The sequence below is a fragment of the Cyprinus carpio genome, chromosome B10, assembly GCF_018340385.1.
Source record: "Cyprinus carpio isolate SPL01 chromosome B10, ASM1834038v1, whole genome shotgun sequence".
NCBI lineage: Eukaryota > Metazoa > Chordata > Actinopteri > Cypriniformes > Cyprinidae > Cyprinus > Cyprinus carpio.
In genome coordinates, this window is record NC_056606.1 from 7944366 (window position 1) to 7967100 (window position 22735).

General features: G+C 35.8%; 2 protein-coding genes across 3 annotated transcripts in view; one reads left to right on the forward strand and one right to left on the reverse strand.

Moving 5' to 3' along the window:
* LOC109067047 (protein unc-13 homolog B-like) overlaps window positions 1-22118 on the forward strand; it is a 36131-nt gene extending 14013 nt beyond the window's left edge. The window contains 18 exon segments of the mRNA XM_042731950.1: window positions 46-186; window positions 1463-1593; window positions 1683-1768; window positions 1865-1991; window positions 2072-2168; window positions 3308-3451; window positions 3980-4057; window positions 5030-5107; window positions 12977-13065; window positions 14944-15090; window positions 15186-15309; window positions 15629-15679; window positions 16052-16129; window positions 16271-16397; window positions 16772-16828; window positions 17585-17677; window positions 17772-17931; window positions 21194-22118. Coding sequence (XP_042587884.1) covers window positions 46-186; window positions 1463-1593; window positions 1683-1768; window positions 1865-1991; window positions 2072-2168; window positions 3308-3451; window positions 3980-4057; window positions 5030-5107; window positions 12977-13065; window positions 14944-15090; window positions 15186-15309; window positions 15629-15679; window positions 16052-16129; window positions 16271-16397; window positions 16772-16828; window positions 17585-17677; window positions 17772-17931; window positions 21194-21479 — 2094 coding nt within the window. The 3' untranslated portion in view covers window positions 21480-22118.
* The window catches only part of LOC109054485 (cytosolic purine 5'-nucleotidase), a 595585-nt gene that overhangs the window by 284527 nt on the left and 288323 nt on the right, over window positions 1-22735 (reverse strand). The gene's annotated exons all lie outside the window — the stretch shown is intronic.

Below are 22735 nucleotides of genomic sequence, written 5' to 3' on the forward strand. Positions count from 1 at the left end.
TATTTTGTCCTTCATTTATACTGTCTACTGTCTCCCTCTGGACAGGTCCAGGAACTGCAGAGTCCCCCGAGAGCTAGTCAGGTTGTGCGAGACTGTGTCAAAGCCTGCCTCAACTCCACGTATGACTACATCTTCAACAACTGTCAAGAGCTGTACAGTCGCCAGTATCCTCAGATCGGAGACACGGTTAGACAAGCGCTCTTTTACCATCCAGCATTCATGACTGTAATGCTTTGTAGGGGTGCACGATAAATATTGGCCGATAATTAATGTGCATCTCATCAGTAAAGCCGGTTCTCTAATCAGCTGTAAATTCCATCAGGTGCGTGATTTCACATAGAGCAGCTGTTACTACACAGAGCGTTATTAACTGGCAAGCTGCGCAAATCCACCTTCATTATCAGCTTGTCAGTTAACAACTGATTAGATAACCGGCTTTACTAACGAGATGCACATTAATTATCGGCCGATATTTATCGTACACCCCTAATGCTTTGTATTCACACAAAATTTAAAGCGGAAGTGTGTCATCTCTGGGCCAGAAGCTTCACCAAACAGTGTTGCAAAAACAGCCCACCCCCAGACTAACACTACTGTTGCTCTGCTGGGCTGTTGAGGATGCTTAAACACACCGTTCATCATCTTTTTACAAAATGCCCTACTTGAGTGTAAAAAAAAACAAAAAAAAATGTTTTTTCCCCCACAGTGTTCACACTTTTCATGAGAGAAAAACAATGAATGACTTACACTATTATAATTGTATTTATTATTACTCTCTATTTATTACTATTAATTATTACTATTATAATGATTATAATAATTATAGTATTTATAAATATTTTGAATTAGCTTTTGTTTTTTCAATATTTTATATATTATTTAAATTTTCATTTTAATTTTAGTATTTTTCTCATGTTCTTGTGTCACTTTTATTATTTATAGTTTTCATTAAATATTTTATCAATATGTTTTTAGCTTTTTTTTGTATTAGTACTTATTTTAATTCAGATATTTGCCAATGCATAATTTCTCAATTTCTTTTTCTTCTTTTTTTTTTTTTTTTTTCTTTTCTTTTCTTTTCTTTTCGTTTTCTTTTTTTTTCTTTTCTTTTCTTTTCTTTTTCTTTTCTTTTCATTTCATTTCTCTTTTTCTTTTTTTATTTCATGTAATATTTGTCTTTTTATATGAATTCGGCTTTATTACAATTAACAAAACTCAATTTTATTTTTTAAATTGTAAAGTTAGGTTAATAATAAAGCACTGTTTGAACATTAAATATCAAATGTCACCTTCAAAATGTAAATTTTTGATCATTTAAAATACCAATTTAGAATGTATATGTAATTCAAATGATAATTTGAATTTAAATATATAGAAGTAGTTAAAACATTAATTATAATTAATTATTTTACAGTGAATCAAGCAAATGATTTATGTTTTCTTTTTTTCTTTTTTTGCTCAGCATAAGGAGGAGTGCACCCCAGAAGATCAGGGCCCAAGCATCAAGAACTTAGATTTCTGGCCCAAACTCATTACACTGATAGTGTCCATCATTGAGGAGGACCGTAACGCCTATACACCAGTCCTAAACCAGTAAGTGTGCACACAAACCTGAATGCATACGTTGTATCCAACTCTACCATCCTGCCATCAAGTGACACTTTGTTCCTGTTTCTCTACAGGTTTCCTCAGGAGCTGAATGTGGGAAAGTTGAGTGCGGAGGTCATGTGGAATCAGTTCTCTCAGGATATGAAGTACGCCATGGAAGGTCAGTACCAATTTGGTTTATTGATTGGGTTTATTGGAGATGATTTTTTGTTTAACCACCAGGTGTTGTTCATATTCACATGTTCTTATTCCACAGAACATGAAAAACACCGGCTGTGTAAGAGCGCAGACTACATGAACCTGCACTTCAAGGTCAAATGGCTGTATAATGAATACGTGAAGGACCTGCCAGCTTTCAAGGGAGTTGTGCCCGAATACCCCACGTGAGTGAGCTCTTCAACACATTCAGAAGTAAAAACGTATTTTATTGTTGTTTGTTCACATTATGTCTTGCCTTTTCCAGGTGGTTCCAGCAGTTTGTGCTGCAGTGGCTGGATGAGAACGAGGATGTGTCCATGGAGTTCATGCATGGAGCCCTGGAGAGAGATAAAAAAGACGGAGTAAGATGTTTTTCAGTGCAATTCCCCTCTAATAGCCTGTTATCTTTCACACTTTCTCATCACAGAAGTGTTTCTTGGCCTTTATGATGCTCTTGTGGCCACAAACTGGTCATTTTGTTTTTCAAAACTGTTTTACAGTCTAAAAGTTTTGCCATTTGCAAGTTTCTCAAGAGCAATTATATTAATTTTGGGTAATCTGTGCAAAAATTAGTTTCTTCCTGCTTGTTAAAGGAATAGGTCATGAAAAAAAACCAATATACATTTACTGACAGTTTACTCACCCTCAAGCCATCCAATATGGAAATTAATTTATTTCCTAATATGAACAGATATGGAGAAATTTAGCATTACATCACTTGTTCACCAGTGATTCCTCTGCTGTGAATGGGTGCCATCAGAATGAGAGTCCAAACAGCTGATAAAAACAATATAGATATTTATTTGTAATCAAAAGTAATCCAGTCACCACTCATGTTGTTATTTTGAAGTGGATGTCTGTTTTTTGTGATATAATAAATCATCTAAACGTTTTCAACTTCAAACTGTTGCTTCTAGCTAAAATACAAGTGCTCTATTCATAGATTTGCTTTTCCTAGTGAAAAAGTTCTCGTCTGAATCAGGAGAGCAATATGCACAGATAAAGCACTGTTTACAAGTGAAAACAGTCCAAAGACACAAGAAGAGGGACAGTTTAAGTTAAAAAAAAATTAATGAAGGGTTTGTTTCCTATAAACATGCAGCTTTTCGCTTCACAAGATGTTAACTGATGGACTGGAGTGGTGTGGATTATTGTGATGTTTTTATCAGCTGTTTAGACTCTCATTCTGACGGCACCCATTCACTGCAGAGGATCCATAGGTGAACAAGTGATGTAATGCGTAATGCTAAATTTTCCCAAACCTGTTCTGATGAGGAAACAAACTCATCTAAATCTTGGATAACCAGAGGGTGAGTAAATTTTCAGCAAATTTATTTTATATATATATAAAACATTATCCTCATACCTACATAATGAGGGATAGTCATGAAAAGTGTCCAGTAATTGTACTACAGTATATAAGTAAAGGTGACCTGACCTGTCCTGACACAAATCTGAATGGAAATGGCTTTTAAATAACGTGCTTCTGTCTCCTTTACAGTTCCAGCAGACATCAGAGCATGCTCTCTTCTCATGTTCGGTGGTGGACGTCTTCACCCAACTCAACCAGAGCTTTGAGATCATCAAGAAACTGGAGTGTCCTGACCCCAAAGTCATGGCCCTCTACAGCCGCCGGTTCGCCAAGGTGGACCAGCATCCTTCCTAATCCGATTACAAATAGATTCATTTCGGAACAAATGTCGGCTGTCAGAGTATTATCTTGTTTCGAGAATTATCTGTGATTTCTGAGAGAATGGCCCTGTTTTAGCCAAAGGGCATCTCAGTGCGGAGCAAATGAAGAATATCAGTGAAGCAAAAACATTTGTCTGAAAGAATGAGCTTCTGTTGTAATCAAATGAAAATGCTTAATGCAGCCCTTTCCATTAAGCTTCAGTCAGTCCCCAGACTAAGTCTGGCAAGCTTCTCTGAGAGAAATGCATAGCTCCCTCAAGAATCTTTATCGGACACGTGGAGAGCTCATTGGGCTGATGTCCAGCAGTTTTATGGTAGCGCAAACAGAGCGCTGAGTGCAGAGATGAGCCCCAGAGAGTTTCTACTAGATTCCCTGAAATGTTAGCCTGCTTTTTCATTTGTTTGCTTGGTAATGCTATTACCAAGACATTTTGACTTTTGAAAAACGTTAAGCTCAGTTCTTATTTCTTTGTCTTCACAGACCATTGACAAAGTTCTGCTACAGTACAGTGCCATTTTGAAGAAGAGCTTCCCGTCCTATTGTGATAAGGAGAAGATTGTAAGTCATTCTCCTGGTAGTTAAGGCTGACATTTCTGTTAGTTTGTCTAATAGATGTCTCTTTGTCTTTGCTCTTTCATTCGTGAAGTAGTTCATTTTGACTGTATACATATTTGTATATATGACATAATATACTATATATGAAGATATATGAAGATATGTATTACATATCTATTATTAATAATATACTATAAGACATTTAATATGAGCATATGTGAAAGTGTGTGTATACACATTTAATATGAGTGTGTGTAAGTGTGTGTATACACACTTCATGTTTTATGATATGTGACCCTGGAATACAAAACCATAAGGGTTGAAATTAAATAAATAAGCTTTCCATTGGTGTATGGTTTATGATGATAGGACAATATTTGGCCGAGATACAACTATTTCAAAATCTGTAATCTGAGGGTGCAAAAAATCTAAATACTGAGAAAATCGCCTTTAAAGTTATCCAGATGAAGTCCTTAGCAATGCATATTACTAATCAAAGATTAAGTTTTGATATATTTGAGGTAGGAAATTTTCAAAACATCTTCATGGAACATGATCTTTACTTAATATCCTAATGATTTTTGGCATAAAAGAAAAATCCATAATTTTGACCCATACAATGTATTTTTGGTTATTGCTACAAATATACCCCAGCGACTTGTGCTCCAGGGTCACATATGTGTATGTATATTTATACTGATATATGATATTTATTTCTTATATTGATATTCATTCCATAGATTTATTTTAATTATATTATATTAGTAATTGTATTAAATTTATATATATATTTTTTTTAATAATAAAAAAAAGATTTTTTTATTTTTTTATTATTTTTTATTTTTTTTGTTTTATTTTTGCCCTCATCCCTGTTGATTTTACAATATTTGCTTGCATTTACAGACTACACTGTACGTTAATGTGTTTTGTCATCTTTTCTAATAAATCTCTCTGTGTCTTTCTCATTGTCCTCAGCCATGCGTCTTGATGAATAATGTCCAGCAGTTGCGTGTCCAGCTTGAGAAGATGTTTGAATCTATGGGTGCCAAACAGGTAAGAGAGCAGCAGGGGAAGGTGACCTTCCCTAAGCAAAGTCATTTGTCCTCTCCTCATTTGTCTGGGACATCAGAGGACATCAGCGGCCTGTTGTCTCTCAGCATATTAAGAGAACTCTCCCTGTTGTATCCAGATGGGCTTGATGCAGCGTGGTTGTTTTATCATTTATACAGTCGATGATTTGCTTGCAGGTTTATTTAGGCAAGATATAAATAAAGCGTTCTAGTCAGGGGTTTCACAACTGTTTTTTTACTTCGATAATTTCATTATGCTTGACTTGTATTGCTTTCATTAGCATTTTGGCTGATGTTAAAGCAGTATTTGTGTCTTTTCTCCTCAGATTGCCACCGAGGAAGCCAGGGTATGCCTAGAATTCAGATCTCTTTAGATGATAGGGAAAGTAGAGCAGTTTTTGAGTTATTGTGAATGATTGTATACCTGATGGTTCAAATTTTCTCATAGACGACATGATTGCAGACTCTAGAAATACTGTATGTGATGCTATTGATTAACATTATTTTTTAAAATAAAGTTGGATGCAATAGTGGACCTTGAGGAGGAGGAGGAGGAGGTGGGTTACACAATGTCCCAAAATACACATATCTATAAAGTATGTGTGTTCCCATGGGTGCTGATGCTTTAAGAGAGACTTAAGATTACAATTTCTTCTGTGAATAATCAGGTTATCGAGGAAAATGTGAAAGATTGCAAGGTGGGTAAAAGTAGGCTAAGTAACTCCAATCTAGTGAAAGCACATAGAATTAAAATGAAATTAGAGTAGTTGCTTGTGTTGTGCAGTATATAGAATTTATGCTTGATTAGAACCCTGATGTAATGAATCCTGTTGGATCAGGTGATTTTGAATTTGTTTGGTTATATTCATTTGGGGAGGATGAGAGATTGTTGTAATGAATCCTGTAATATCACATATATACGCAAAAAAAATAAAGTTTTGCAAAGGAAAATAAAGTTTTGCAAACAAAAAATTAAAGTATTGAGGAAAATAATTTTGCTTTTTGCAAACAAAATAAAGAATTGCAAAAAATAAATAATGATACCGCGCTAAAGCAATGATTTTGCAATACATATTTTCCATGGTCATATCTACAAATTTTATTTGCAACACTGATTTTATTTTGCGCGTCAGTCTAGTTTGAGCTTGCGCTGCAGTTTTTTCCTGTGCGCTTCATTTTTCTGCGCGTCTCGCTTTGTGGCGCTGTTTTGAGGTGGGGGTGGAGTCAAGGGGCAGGGGCGTGTACAACATGCCTCCCTGGAAGTGACGTCATCGGCTCGAGACGCAGCTCACTGATCCAGGTACTGTCATGATGAGCATATGCATGCGAGTGGATCGCTTCCTTTATTCACTAGCATTAAAACATGCATGGTTTTGTTTTATTAACTTTATTAACAAATGTATATGTGTATTAGCAGCATTTGCTCAAGTTAAAGAAGTTGTTACCATGCACATCTGTTGTTTATTTCTCTCGATGTGCACTCTTTTACTGGCATAAAGTTGGCTTGACGTTGGACGTTCGATATTCGCAAATCTAGGGACCGTCTCTAAAGTTACATGCGAAACTACTATACACTTCTCTAACGTCAATAGCATGCAAGGAGAATGACTAACAGTCATGAAAACAACTGTTAACTGTTCATCCAGGTGTCAAACTATAATGCACACCTTTTATATTTTTTGATAATTATTAAAATAAACTGTAAATCATATGTAAAATATTGCTACTTTTCATTACACATTTTCATTAAAGTGCACTTTAGAGGATGAATTTAACAATAACCCCTATAATAATAAATACTAGAATTATACATTAATAATTCACTAGTTTCATTTGTAATGAAAACACTAATTTAACAAAAGAACGTTAATTAGGTAAGCAATACACGAATTAAAAGGGGAAATAAGCATAAAAATAAATATATAAAAATATAGCCCTATTTAATATAATATTATTATCAATTATTATATACGGTTAGCCTATATGAATAAATGAATGATGCATTTAATATAGCGTTTTATAATGTATTGTTGTACACCCAATTCGCTGTACGATCATGTGGGGGGTCTCTCCTCAACCACCAGCAGTGTGCAGCATCCACTTGGATATATTATATATATATAATGATAAAAATAATAAAAGCCTTATATGCACATATATTACATAAAAAGACACGATCAACGGACTGTGGGATGGATAAAAATATTTGATCAATCTCTGATAATCTCAGGTTGCTATGGTCACGCGGGTTTGTTTATGCATGGCATTAAACTCGTGGCAAAATGAAACCAAAAAGATTCGAGCTGCATTTTTTTTTTTATCTTACAATGACAGGCATTTAGTAATTTATGACAGGAGTTATGTAAATGAAAAACGAAGTCGAGATCGATATAAAACTTGAGTCGTTAGACCTCTTTAATGATGTACGTTATAGTTTATGAAGTGAATTGCATAATTTTAAATTAAAAACTAGCAGTACCTCTCTGAACTAATGTGAACAAAGAACGCTTCTGTGCGCTGGCGTCCTCCCACAGGTTAGATCTTAAAAAAACACTGTTAATACACATGCAGTTAACCAAATGAAACAATACACATTTAATGCTATAAAAGTGTGTGACTGGCATAAAGTTGGCTTGACGTTGGACGTTTCGATATTCGCAAATCTAGGGACCGTCTCTAAAGTTACATGCGAAAACTACTATACACTTCTCTAACGTCAATAGCATTGCAAGGAGACTGACTAACAGTCATGACAAAACAACTGTTAACTGTTCATCCAGGTGTCAACTATAATGCACACCTTTTATATTTTTTGATAATTATTAAAATAAACTGTAAATCAAATGTAAAATATTGCTACCTTTTTCATTACCGAATGGGCTCAAAATGTAAAAATATGCCATAATTTGAAGCTCAATAGCATTTGAACAGAATGACTCACTTCATAAAACATACTATAAAGTGTTCATCTAGGTGTCAACTATAATGCACACCATTCATATTTTTCATAATTATTCAATTAAACTGTAAATCAATGTAAAAATATTGCTACTTTTTTTCATCACGAATGCACTTAAATACAAATTTAAAGCTCAATAGCATTTGAACAGAATGACTCACTTTCATAAAAACATACTGTAAAGTGTTCATCTCGTGTCAACTATAATGCACATCATTCATATTTTTCATAATTATTCAAATAAACTGTAAAATCATATGTAAAATTATTGCTACTTTTCATCACCGAATGCACTTAAATACAAATTTAATAGCTCAATAGCATTTGAACAGAATGACTCACTTTCATAAAACATACTGTAAATGTGTTCATCTTCGTGTCAACTATAATGCACACCGTTCATATTTTTCATAATTATTCAAATAAACTGTAAATCATATGTAAAATATTGCTATTTTTCATTTGAGCTTTTGAGCTTTAAATTAGTGTTTACATCCATTTGGTAATGAAAAGTAGCAATATTTTACATATGATTTACATTTTATTTTAATAATTATCAAAAAATATAAAAGGTGTGCATTATAGTTGACACCTGGATGACGGGTGAACAACTGTTAACTGTTGTTTTCATGACTGTTAGTCATTCTCCTTGCATGCTATTGACGTTGAAGTGTAGTAGTTCTTTTTTTTTTTTAGAGAAGTGTATATAGTTAGTTTCGCATGTAACTTTAGAGACGGTCCCTAGATTTGCGAATATCGAACGTCCATACGTCAAGCCAACTTTATGCCAGTAAAAGAGTGCACATCGAGAGAAATTAAACAACAGATGTGCATGGTAACAACTTCTTTAACTTGAGCAAATGCTGCTAATACACATATACATTTGTTAATAAAGTTAATAAAACGAGAACCATGCATGTTTTAATGCTAGTGAATAAAAGGAAGCGATCCACTCGCATGCATCTGCTCATCATGACAGTACCTGGATCAGTGAGCTGCGTCATCGGGCCTGATGACGTCACTTCCAGGGAGGCATGTTGTACACGCCCCTGCCCCTTGACTCCACCCCCACGTCAAACCAGCGTCACAAAGCGAGATGCGCAGAAAAATTAAGCGCACAGGAAAAACTGCAGCGCAAGCTCAAACTAGACTGACACGGCAAAATAAAATCAGTGTTGCAAATAAAATTGTAGATATGACCATGGAAAAATATGTATTGCAAAATCATTGCTTAGCGCGTGGTATCATTTATGTTTTGCAATTCTTTATTTTGTTTGCACAAAGCAAAATTATTTTCCTCAATACTTTAATTTTTGTTTGCAAAACTTTATTTTCCTTTGCAAAACTTTATTTTTGTGCGTATATATGTGATATTATATTGACTCCATAAGGTGATTTTGAATTTGTTTGGTTATATTCATTTGGGGAGGATGGGAGAGAGAGAGAGAGAGAGAGAGCTGAGGCATTAGTTGAGTCTGTGTCTCAGGCTGATTAGTAAAGGATTAGTGAAGTCTTACGTGCGTTTCTGTGCATGAGACAATGACATCGGATTCTCCACATTGCTGATCTGTTTAATTTCCATTTACTTTATATTTTATTATTATTTTGTTAGATTTGTTGGACAGCAGGACAGATAAATCCCAGTCTCGGATACAGGTTGTTGTAGTTGACTAAATGTTGTCTTTTAAAAACTAGTTGGATGATTTTTTTGTAAATGACAATTTGGAGTTTTCATCATTTACAGTATGTTCAAAAACAGAATAATTCTGAATAGGGATGTTGTAGGGAATTTTTAATTTTTTTTTTTTTTTTTTTTTTACTGTGGAAGCCCATTTCTGCCACTGAATAAAAAATAAAAAAGCTATTAAATTAAATGAAAAGGTAAATAAATTACCTTTTTTTTATGTGTTATTCAGTGGCGGAAACAGGCTTCCATAGTTTTGGGGGGGACTTTTTCCTACAACATCCCTAAAAAACACCCTTAAAACAAGGCAAGTATGACTGCATATTATGCATAGTGTAAAATGTAAAGTGTAGAAAGTGTAAAAAAAAAGTGCATTTAAAATGTAACATTTATGTAAAGTTTTCTTTACCCCACTGGAAAATTTAAAGTTTTAATTATATATTCATTCACCTTTATCAGAAAACATGTACACCTGTATTTGTAGAAAACAAATACAAAAATAAAACATAAATTTAAAAATTTAATTATAAACTTTTAACATTTTCTCAGAATGAAAGTCTTGGTATATTATGCAGTTGTACTTCTCAAAAACATTCAGCAGGTTTGAATGATGTTTTTTATGCACTAGAAAACTCATAACCTAGACAACAGATTACTTGGATTACTATAGGTGGTTCTAAAGGAGCTTGTCCTATTGTCATCCACATTTCGGGATGCATGTGTCTCAGAAAAAGACCAGATCAAATGTATCTCAGGTTTACTCTACAAGGACATCTGCTGGCCAGATATCTCCACAGCACACTGGTTAGGAAGGTGCTACATAACGGCAGGCTGGTATTTGTATGGTGGCACACATTAGCTTCAGTCTGACTGTGTGATGTGGCTTCTGTCCCCAGCTGGAAGAGAGTGAGGATGAGGAGGACGAGTTACAGGAGGTTTGTTATTGGGATCATCCATGCTAGATTCATGGTTGTGTTTCATCCGTTATTGTCCTTTTAATCCAACAATTTCCCAAGCGCCCCATTCCAGCCCACAGACTCGCCGCTGTCCCAGTGATCAGCCGTGTCTGAACTGTGTGTGAACTCCCATCAGTGCCTCAGCCCCTTTAACACTGGCTCACTGTGACCTTCATCTCGTGTCTGTGATTTATAGGGGAATTTATTAGATTTAGGAGAAAACTCCACAAATCTCCAACCCGTAACAGACAGTCAGTGTACAGACTAAATTTCAATAAAGGGTGAACAAATAATAGCCAGGGTTATACTGTATAGTAGCTTTTATGTAATGTAGACTACCGTTTGAAAGTTTGGGGTCACTGAGATTTTTTATTTTTTAAGAATAATATCTTTATGCAGCAAAGATGCATTAAATTAATCAAGTGACAGTAAAGACATCGATACGTAACAAAAGATTTCAAATAAATGTTATTCTTTTGAACTTTCTACAAATCCAAAAAATCCTGAGAAAAATAGCATTATGGTTACCACAAAAATATTAATCAGCACAGCATTGACAATAAGAAATGTTTCATAAGCATCAAATCAATATATCAGAATGATTTCTGAAGGATCACTGTTACAATGAAGACTGGAGTAATAACACTGAAAATTCAGCTTTGCATCATAGGAATAAATGACTTTTTTAACATATAACAAAAATCTATTATATATATATATTAAATATATATTAACTATATTTTGTATTTTATTTTTATTGTTATTTTATTTTATTATTTTTTTTTTTTCTTTTTGTTTTTTTATTAAATGAATTTGAGTATATATGGTTTTTTTATTGTATATGGTTAGTTTAAAAGCAGTAGTTTATTTTACAGTTTTGAATATATATACACGGTATAATCACAATAAGTATGTATTTACTGTTTGAACTATATAGTTTTCCTAAATCTTGGAATATTGCAAACCTCATCTAAAAATATAAAATAAACCAATATTTAGTTTAACCTCACGAGGTGAACTAAACCAATTTCTCACTAGATGAAAAAACTAAATTCTATTTTATTCTATTCTGTACCCCGTTCATAGAAAGTGCCTTTTGGAATGTCATCTTTTCATTTTAATATTCACTCTTTTTAACCATCACTCTAGTGTTGCTATACATGTATATTTGAGTGATTGACATATAAAAACAGATTTTGATAGATTTTTTTTTCCTCAACCCTGCCCATAGATGGACATCTCAGAGGACAAGGTGTGTATAGAGTCCCTTGAGTCAGAGAGTGATTAATTTGTCCCTGAATTTAAACATAAATGTACTTTTTTGCATATTACACATTCAGATATTCATCTTGTTTTGCACTTTGTACATAATTATACACCGTTTCATTATATCTATGAAAAGCCTGAGAAAGCAGACAGGGAGCAGAAGGTGAGACTCAGACTTGTTTCTCACTCCTGTGTTTTTCATCAAGTCATATGATATCTGTTCAGTCAATCCCTTTGATAGATCCAGGCTGTGTCTCAGCCTTCCTATTGGTCCAAAAATCAAGAAAAATAAACCCCTATTTCATTGAAAGAATGAGAGATGGTTCATTAGCATTTCCAAACGCTGAACATTTTGTAACTGGTTGATTGTGGTTGGTACTTTGGGCCAATAGGATGGTCATATTCAAATGACCCTGACTTTTATTCCGTATGATTGGGCAAACATGAGGGCAGCAGTATTTCATCTGCAGTAAACACTACTAGATATTATATACTTCAAGTATTCTCTAGTACACCAGAATAACTAAATCCATAGCTCCTCCCTCCCTCAATCCTGCTCATTAGTCTGGTTATTTTTATTGGGTTGTGACATGATTGTTGAAATGACTAAAAGTGAAACATCCCTTTACTTTGCTCTTTCTGAAGGTGGCGGTCAGCAGGAAACAGGTGGGTTACACAGCCTGTGTGGTTATACAGTACATGTGTGTTTGAGAGCTCATAAACAGAGCACTTATACAGCAGAGGGCTCCAGTTCGTTCTTTCTTTATTTTTCCCTTCTCCTCTCACTGGGACTCTGTGAATTTTACAGGCTCTTTGGCCCCATCACTGTAAACCATGGTATTTTTTCACCACCTCTAAACTGTTATACCATCACATCAGTGTTATGAAGATGGTGTTTGTGCATCGGGTGACGTGATGTTTATTGAAGTAATGTGCCAGTGGAAAGCTGAACTAATCAGAGCTGTTTGTATGTGTCTCATTCTGCAGTTGGACACAGAGGCCAGTGACGTCCTGAACGATCTCCAGGTCAAGCTGAACAACGTCTTGGACGAGCTGAGCAGCACCTTTGGAAACACGTCAGTGTTCATAGTTCATTTGATTATGTGTTTATGGGTTATTGGTGTATAGTTGAAACCTCAGTATATTGTGGTATAGTGTTGATTGTTTATTTTAACTCAACTCAAATTGTGAAACTCGTGTATTAAATAAATTCAGTGCACACAGACTGAAGTAGTTTAAGTCTTTGGTTCTTTTAATTGTGATAATTTTGGCTCACATTTAACAAAAACCCATCAATTCACTCTCAACAAATTAGAATATGGTGACATGCCAATCAGCTAATCAACTCAAAACACCTGCAAAGGTTTCCTGAGCCTTCAAAATGGTCTCTCAGTTTTGGTTCACTAGGCTACACAATCATGGGGAAGACTGCTGATCTGACAGTTGTCCAGAAGACAATCATTGACACCCTTCACAAGGAGGGTAAGCCACAAACATTCATTGCCAAAGAAGCTGGCTGTTCACAGAGTGCTGTATCCAAGCATGTTAACAGAAAGTTGAGTGGAAGGAAAAAGTGTGGAAGAAAAGATGCACAAGCAACCGAGAGAACCGCAGCCTTATGAGGATTGTCAAGCAAAATCGATTCAATAATTTCACAAGGAATGGACTGAGGCTGGGGGAAAGGCATCAAGAGCCACCACACACAGACGTGTCAAGGAATTTGGCTACAGTTGTCGTATTCCTCTTGTTAAGCCACTCCTGAACCACAGACAACGTCAGAAGCATCTTACCTGGGCTAAGGAGAAGAAGAACTCGACTGTTGCCACAGTCTGTGATGATTTGGGGTGCAATGGGGTGCAATGTCATCTACTGGTGTTGGTCCACTTTTTCCTTCCACTCAACTTTCTGTTAACATGCTTGGATACAGCACTCTGTGAACAGCCAGCTTCTTTGGCAATGAATGTTTGTGGCTTACCCTCCTTGTGAAGGGTGTCAATGATTGTCTTCTGGACAACTGTCGGATCAGCAGTCTTCCCCATGATTGTGTAGCCTAGTGAACCAAACTGAGAGACCGTTTTGAAGGCTCAGGAAACCTTTGCAGGTGTTTTGAGTTGATTAGCTGATTGGCATGTCACCATATTCTAATTTGTTGAGAGTGAATTGGTGGGTTTTTGTTAAATCTAAGCCAAAATCATCACAATTAAAAGAACCAAAGACTTAAACTACTTCAGTCTGTGTGCATTGAATTTAATACACAAGTTTCACAATTTGAGTTGAATTACTAAAATAATCAACCAAATAAGTGAACTTTTCCACGACATTCTAATTTACTGAGATGCACCTGTAAAAATGTACAGATTATAAAACCCAGAACAACTAATTAAGAAATTAAATTTTACATAAAGGAAATTAAGTCTTCTATTCAGGAACATTTGTATTTTTACATTCTTTTCTGAGATTTCTTTCATGAGAATTAAGAACATTTCCCCCATTTCTTTAACATTTCTCCCATTTTTTTTTTAATTATTAATTTTATTTTTTACTGCATTTTTTTAAATTTTTTCTTTAAAAATACTGTAAAAAACATCTATAATTGTAAATATTTCTTGTGCCGTCTTTAATTTATACCAAATATATTAAATTAATATTAATTTAATATATTCAGAATAAATTAAAGGTAGCATAAAAATACTGACAATATTTAGTTTACAAAATTTCAGTATTTATAATGGTTGCAGTAATTACTTCACAATTTATTTATTTTGGGTTATATTGATGATAATTGGGAGCAATGTCAGCTTAGTGAAAATATTATTTGCATTTGCACTATTATTTGCATTATTCCCAGTGGTGATTCTCATTACTGTAATAAAGTATTTGTATTGTGACAAAATGCACAACTCCTCTTACATCAGTCTAGCATGTTTCTTCTCATCGCTGAACTTCCTCTGTAGTTTCCAGAGCCGCATCGATGACTGCATGCGTCAGATGGCCAGCCTGCTGTACCAGATCAAGGGTCCAGTGAATGCCAACACCCGCAACCAGGTGGAGGCCGACTCTGATAACATGCTGCGACCACTGATGGACTTCCTGGATGCAAAGTGAGCAAAACTCTCTTCACCTGTACAGAAACCATTATTACTGTACCTGAAGCCTGTCCTGATCTGTGTGTGTGTGTGTGTGTGTTTGTGAGCAGTCTGATGCTGTTTGCCTCGGTGTGTGAGAAAACTGTGCTGAAGCGAGTGCTGAAGGAGCTGTGGAGAATTGTGATGAACAGTCTTGAGAAGACCATCATCCTTCCTCAGGGCAATGACACCTTTGTAAGACCTGTATGACTAGATGGATCCTAAATACATTGTCATTTTTTCCAGACAAAACTGCTTAAAATGGTTTTTCATTTAATTATTTAGTCCCTAACAATGTAATTTGACCTCTAAACACTTCATTTTAAGAGCCAGTGGCTCGATGGTAATTTTTTTTTTGCTTGGAACCTTTTGAGTGTTTGCTATTTCAAGATTTTAATGTATTTTTAATTGATGATCTCCTGATGTTTATATTTTAAAATGTAAAATTCATGTTTTATATGTAAAGATTTTTTTGCCCACTCCGATGCTGTAATGTTTTATCTCTTCCTGGCAGGGAATGATCTTTTCAGCGGCTAAAGAACTGGGTCAGCTCTCCAAACTCAAGGTACCGCTCCAGGCTTGTTTAATCTGGACTATGATCTCTTTAAACCTGCTCAGAGCTCAGCAAGAGAATACAGATGAAGAGCCTCAGTTTAAATGCTATCTACATGTTTCTGTACCATCGCATGCTTAAAACTGTGTGCTATATCCTTTGGCCAGAATTTCTCTGTATTTCTGACACCACTTTTCTTGCAATTGTGATTTTTATATGCAATGTGTGACTTTATATCTCACATTTGCAACCTTATTTCTTATAATTTTATTCAGTCATCTATTTAGTGTTCAGATACTCCCGTGGCTAAATCAACTGATTTTGATTTGTATTAGAGGTAATTTGATCTCTTGTATGGGTTTTTGATGTTGTTTGGTTCTGTAGGATTTGTTTTGTTGTGTAGGTTAAAGATTTATGGTCAAGCAGTGTGCGGTCATGGACGTGGCCCTTGATACCATAAAGGTATAAATTACATTTTCATTAAAAGCAGCAATAAATTTCCATGTTGTTTCATAGCAGTGGTGTGTACACATCTAATAAGCAGTGTGCGGTCATGGACGTGGTGTTTACATCTAATATTTGATTATTTGCTATCCACTGCAGCAATACTTCCACGCTGGAGGAAATGGTCTGAAGAAGGCCTTCCTGGAGAAGAGACATGCACTGTCCCTCTATACGCAGACCACCGACACTCTTATCAAGACCTTTGTGACTACTCAGCATGTTTGTGGTGTACTCATCATGTTCAATTTGGTAATTATTTTCCCATTTAGTCATCATTTACTCCTTATGTTGTTGCATACCTGTATGACTTTCTTTCTTCTGTGAAAAATAACAATTTCTAATTTCTTTAATTCATATTGTTTGATCTCCTAGAGATGAGTTTGTCAAACAATACACTAGGTGGCAGTATTGAGCTGTGGATTCATTTGTGTACTTTTTGTACTGAAATTTTATCTTCTTCAAGCTTTATTTTTTTTTTATTTTTTTTTTTTTTTCTGTTGTTGTTTTTTTTCTGTTGTTGTTGTTGTTTTTTTTGTTTTTTTTTATTTGTTAGTTGTTGTTTTTTTTCTTATGATTTTCTGCTTCTGTCTCTGCTTCAAGTGCATAATGGGAAGGGTATGAGGATAACACCTAGTGAGAAAATACAACCGTCTAGGGGTAGGTCACCACAGACTCCCTGAGACCTAAGTACCCTCTCACCAATAATTACAGCCCCCTCTTCAGATCTGTTCCTAGATATGTTTTGGCTGTGAGCCCTGATTTGCTACTCGCTTTTTTTAAGGCAGGTTGTATTAGTGGTATTTTCCTTCTAGAGAGCATTTGATTGGACAAAAATTTGGACATGTCCATAAGTGCTGAATGACTTGTCAAAATATCTGCTGTCTATTTTTTTTTTTTTTTTTTTTTTTTTTTTTTTTTACACACTAGCATCTAGATGACCTCAATGCTAAAGTGGATTAAAAGCCACAAATCGTTTCACGTTTCTTTACCCACTGAGCTCCCACTGTAATTTAGGCTCTGTGTTCCCATCGTCATTGTCATTACTTCCTTTTTTCTGTAAATTTGGACACAAGCCCAGCTGATACATCTTTCCTTAAGTTTTTCTTAAAAGCTCCACCATGTTTTACACTGTGTGTGTACCACGTGTAAATATGTGTATCATATTTTGGGGACTGATTTGTACCCAAAAGTGAGCTAAACCTGTCCTCCTTTTTTATTATTGTTAAAATGCAGTATATTTTCTGTGAGGGTTATAGGATTAGGTTGTAGTATTTATAATACTACAACAATAATTTATAATAACTAGGTCAGTATAAAAACAGCAGTAGTCTATGGAATGTCACCATTTTGATAACTAAGTAATGTGTGTGTGTGTGTGTGTGTGTGTGTGTGTGTGTGTGTGTGTGTATGCAGGCTCAGGAGTTGATAAACCAGTAGGGGAAGTATCTATACAGATTGACCTCTTCACTCACCCGGGCACAGGAGAGCATAAAGTTACAGTTAAAGGTAAGTCTAATTGTATTTTTGCCATGTTTAAGCAAGCTTTATCTGTCCCACAGGTGTATTTTCTGATGGCTGTATTACATTTCTTTGTTTCTAGTTGTTGCTGCTAATGATCTGAAGTGGCAGACATCTGGGATGTTCCGGCCATTTGTGGAGGTCACCATGATCGGCCCTCATCTCAGCGACAAGAAGCGCAAGTTCACCACCAAATCAAAGAACAACAGCTGGGCGCCCAAATTCAATGAGACCTTCCATTTGTGAGTGCAAATCCTAGCCATTCACAACTAATGAGATTAATGAATAACAGTACATTGAACAATGATGTACGTGGAAAGAAATAAGTCTACAAAATGGATGTCTCTCTGTCTTTCACAATTTTTTAAAAAGAAAAAAATATCATTGTACAAGTTATATTGCCAGAACACCAAAATAAAATATTTGAAGGCTAAAAAGGTGTAACAGAAGACATGGATGGATGGATGAACAGTGACAGATCGATGGATGGGTGGATGGGTGGATGGATGAACAGATAGGAAGATGGATGGATGGACAGATAGATGATGAGTGGATGGATGGATGAAAAGATAGATGGGTGGATGGACAGATGGGTGGATGGATGAACAGATAGGAAGATGGATGGATGAACAGATAGATGCATTGGTGGATGGATGAACAGATAGGAAGATCGATGGATGGACAGATAGATGCATGGGTGGATGGATGAACAGATAGGCAGATGGATGGATGGACAGATAGATGGATTGGGGGGTGGATGGATGATGAAAGATAGATAGATGGGGTTGGATGGATGAACAGATTGACTGGATGGATGAATGGATAAAGGACAGATCGATGGAGGGAATGGGATAGAATGCATGGGTGGATGGATTGGATTGACAAACAGATATAGCAGATGTTGCAGATGGATGGGTTAGATGATGAGTGGATGGATGAAAAGATAGATGGTGGTTGGATGGATGAACAGATAGGAAGATCGATGGATGGACAGATAGATGTATGGGTGGATGGATGAACAGATAGGCAGATGGATGGATGGACAGATAGATGATGAGTGGATGGATGAAAAGATAGATGCAGATAGTTTGGTATGGATGAGATACATGATTGATGGATGGATGGACAATGATAGGAAGATGAATGGATGGACAGATAGATGTGGGTGTTTGGATGGAACCGATGGGATGGTGTGAACAGATTTGGATGGACGTGATGGAATGATATGATGGGTGGATAGATTGATGGACAATTGGATATGGTGGTGTGATGGATGGACAGATAGGCAAATGGATGGATGGATGGATGGGTGGACGGATTGATGAATGGATGGATGGGTTACAAAAGAATAGATGGACAGATGGGTGGGTGGTTGGATGGATGGACAGTTGGATGGGTGGGTTGATGGATTAACAGATAGGCAAATGGATAGATGGACAGATGGATGGATGGGTGGGTGGGGTGGACAGATGGATGGATGGGGTTGGATGATGGATGGATGGATGGATGAACAGATAGACTGATTGCTGATTGAATGATATGATATGAAACAGATAAATGTGACAGGGGTATGGATGGATGGATTAAAATGATAATGAATGGATGGATGATGGACAAACAACAGAGAGATGGGTGAACAGATAGGCAAATGGATGATGGACGGATGGATGATGGATGGATGAAAAGATAGATGGGTGGTTGGATGGATGAACAGATAAGGTTGGTTGATGGGTGGATGGATGAAAAGATAGTTGGTGGTTAGATGTATGGGTGGATGGATGGATGTGGGGGTAGATGGGTGGATGGATGGATGAACATATAGATGGGTGGATGGATGGACAATTGGATGGGTGGCTTGATGGATGAACAGATAGGAACATTGATGGATGGACAGATAGATGCATGGGTGGATGGATGGATGAACATATAGATGGGTGGATGGATGGACAATTGGATGGGTGGGTGGATGGATTAACATAGGCAAATGAATGGATGGATGGATGGGTGTGTGGATGGATGGGTGAACAGATAGATGGGTGGATGGATGGATGAACAGAATGGAAGGATGAATGGACAAATAAAACAGATAGATGATCGATGGATGGAGGGAAAGATATGAATGTATGGATGGACGAACAGATGGGAGAGGTAGTTGGGGATGGATGGATGGATGGATAACAGATAGATGATGGGTGGATGGATGGACAATTGGATGGATGGATGGATGATGGATAGAACAGATGGGTGGGTGGGTGAATAGATGGACAGATGGTGGGTGGATGTGGATGGATGGATGGATGGATGAACATATTGACGGATGGGTGGATGGATGGACAGATGATGGATAGATGAACATATAGTGGGGTTGATGGAATTAACATAACGGGCATGAATGAATGAATGGGATGGATGGATGGGTGTGTGGATGGATGGGTGAACAGATAGATGGGTGGATGGATGAATGGACAAAGACTGAAGTGTTGGTGTGTGTGTGTGTGTGTGTGAATGTAGATGGGTGGATGGAGGGAAAGTTTTTAAATGAATGGATGGCTCAGCCAAAATTAGATAGAGAGATGGGTGGTTGGATGGATGGATGGATGGATGGATGGACAGATAGATAAATGGGTGGATGGACAGATGGATGGATGGATGAACAGATAGACAGATGGGTGGGTGGGTGTTTGGATGTATGAACAGATAGCCGGATGGGTGGATGAACAGATATATGTGTGGATGTATAAACAGATTGACGGATGGGTGGATGGATGGATGGACAGATAGATGAATGGATAGATGAACAGATAGATGAACAGATAGATGGGTGGATGGGTGGAATGACATGATACGGATGATGGAATAAATGAGGTGGATGTATATATGAATGATAACGTATGGGTGGATATATGGATGTATGAACCAGATATCTATACAGATGGGTGTGTATATTACATATTAAAAATAATATGTAAAAAACAATTGTATATATATATGTAGGTATGTGTATGTATGTATATACAGATATGAATTATATAATATGAATTATGTAAATATTTATTGTGCCCATATAAATATGACATATTCATATATTATCATATTTTATCTTTTTTATATATATAGATATAAATATATATATATAGGTGTGTATATATATATATATATATATATATATATATAGTATGTATGTATTATGTGTATATATATATATATATATATATATGTATGTATGTATGTATATGTATATGTATATATGTATGTACTGTATATGTATATATATATATATATATATATATATATATATATGATATATATATATATATATGTATATATATATGTGTGTATATATGTATATATATATTAATGTAGATTGTTTTCAAGTATTATGTGTATAAGCAAGAACTGAAATATGCATTTATTACTGGATCTCTGCACTCAGTAAGATTTTTAAAGAGCAAAGAGAGAATGACTACTAGTGAATCATACTTGCACCTTCTCTCTCTTGTGTAGTATTCTTGGGAACGAGGATGGGCCGGAGTGTTATGAGCTGCAGGTGTGTGTGAAGGACTACTGCTTCGGCCGTGCGGACCGTGTGGTCGGTATCGCCATCATACAGCTGCGTGATGTTGTGCCGAGGGCCAGCTGCGCCTGCTGGTGTCCACTGGGCCCACGGATACACATCGATGACACGGGCCTCACCGTCATGCGCATCCTCTCCCAACGCTCAGGTGACGAGGTGGCCAAAGAGTTTGTGAAACTCAAGTCTGAGACACGCTCGGCCGAAGAGGGGAGGTGAGGATGTTCCTACAGAAGAAGACAATCTCAGACTCTTAAGTGTTGGCTGGATGTCAACACTGTCACCTTTGTTTTTGCTGCCCACTGACACCCACAGAGAAGGGCTTTCAGCAGCACGAAAGAGGCCATGTGACATGTTTTATAAAGAGCACTGTTAGTGTAGCAGTGGATGAGGGGGAGTCATCCAGAAGAAAAGAATGAACACAATATTTTTTTCCCCGTATATTGATATAAAAAACACACTCACACATCCAGCCACTAACAAACTAGTAAAGGACTAGTTAGGGTAGATACCAGTAGTGAGGGATAGACAAACAGTCCTAGGTTGTATTGTGCCAAAATTTAGTCTAATTTAGATTTTTGTCCATTGGATATTTTTTAGATGATGCATATGGGTGAATCTCAAGAAAACATTTAGCTCAAAAATTAAATATACAATTATATAAATATACAATATAATTAAATATTACATGAAATATAATTCAAAGAAGAAATTATTACATTAAATTAATAAAATAGGAAATACAATATTACATTTATAATGAATTCTGTTTTTTAAAAAATTGTACATTTGGAATTATTTTCTTGACTAATAAGTTAATTTCCTTCGGAAACTCTCATATTTATTTATTAATTGTTTTACTAATAATTGCAATGGTGATTTTTTTTTTTAAACAAGTAAATAACATAAATAAAATGTCATACAATAAATGTATTTAATATGAAAGTACTGTGATTTTATATGAATATATGACACTTTGATGTATTAAAAATAGAATTAAATAGTATCATTAAAATAATATAAAACAAATAAATGTATTTAACAATGGAAAAATCTTAAATGATTAAAAATAGACTAAATAGACTTTTTTTTCCCTTCTGGAGATTAACTTTGACCCAGGCATTTTTTTTATGAAATGCATCCATTTTCAATGTTTTGATAAATGTAATAATCATTGCAAAAAGTAAAACCAGACATGTCTATCCCTCACAAAAATGTTTGCAAGAAAGAAAATGGTGTCAATCCCTGACTTGTGGTCCTTCGACATCCAACCAGTAGATGGCGCTTTGAGTGTGCTGGGTCCTTATTTTGGTAGCATCTGTTGTAGAATAGAGATTCCACATCCATTCGTGCACTTTTTCTCTGTAAACACCCCTTTTGCCATGTGTTTATTGCCTTATTTTGTTGATGCTGTGAATGTGTCAAGTTGAAATGTAATGATTATGATTGTTATGAACATTGTGGCTCCAGAGACA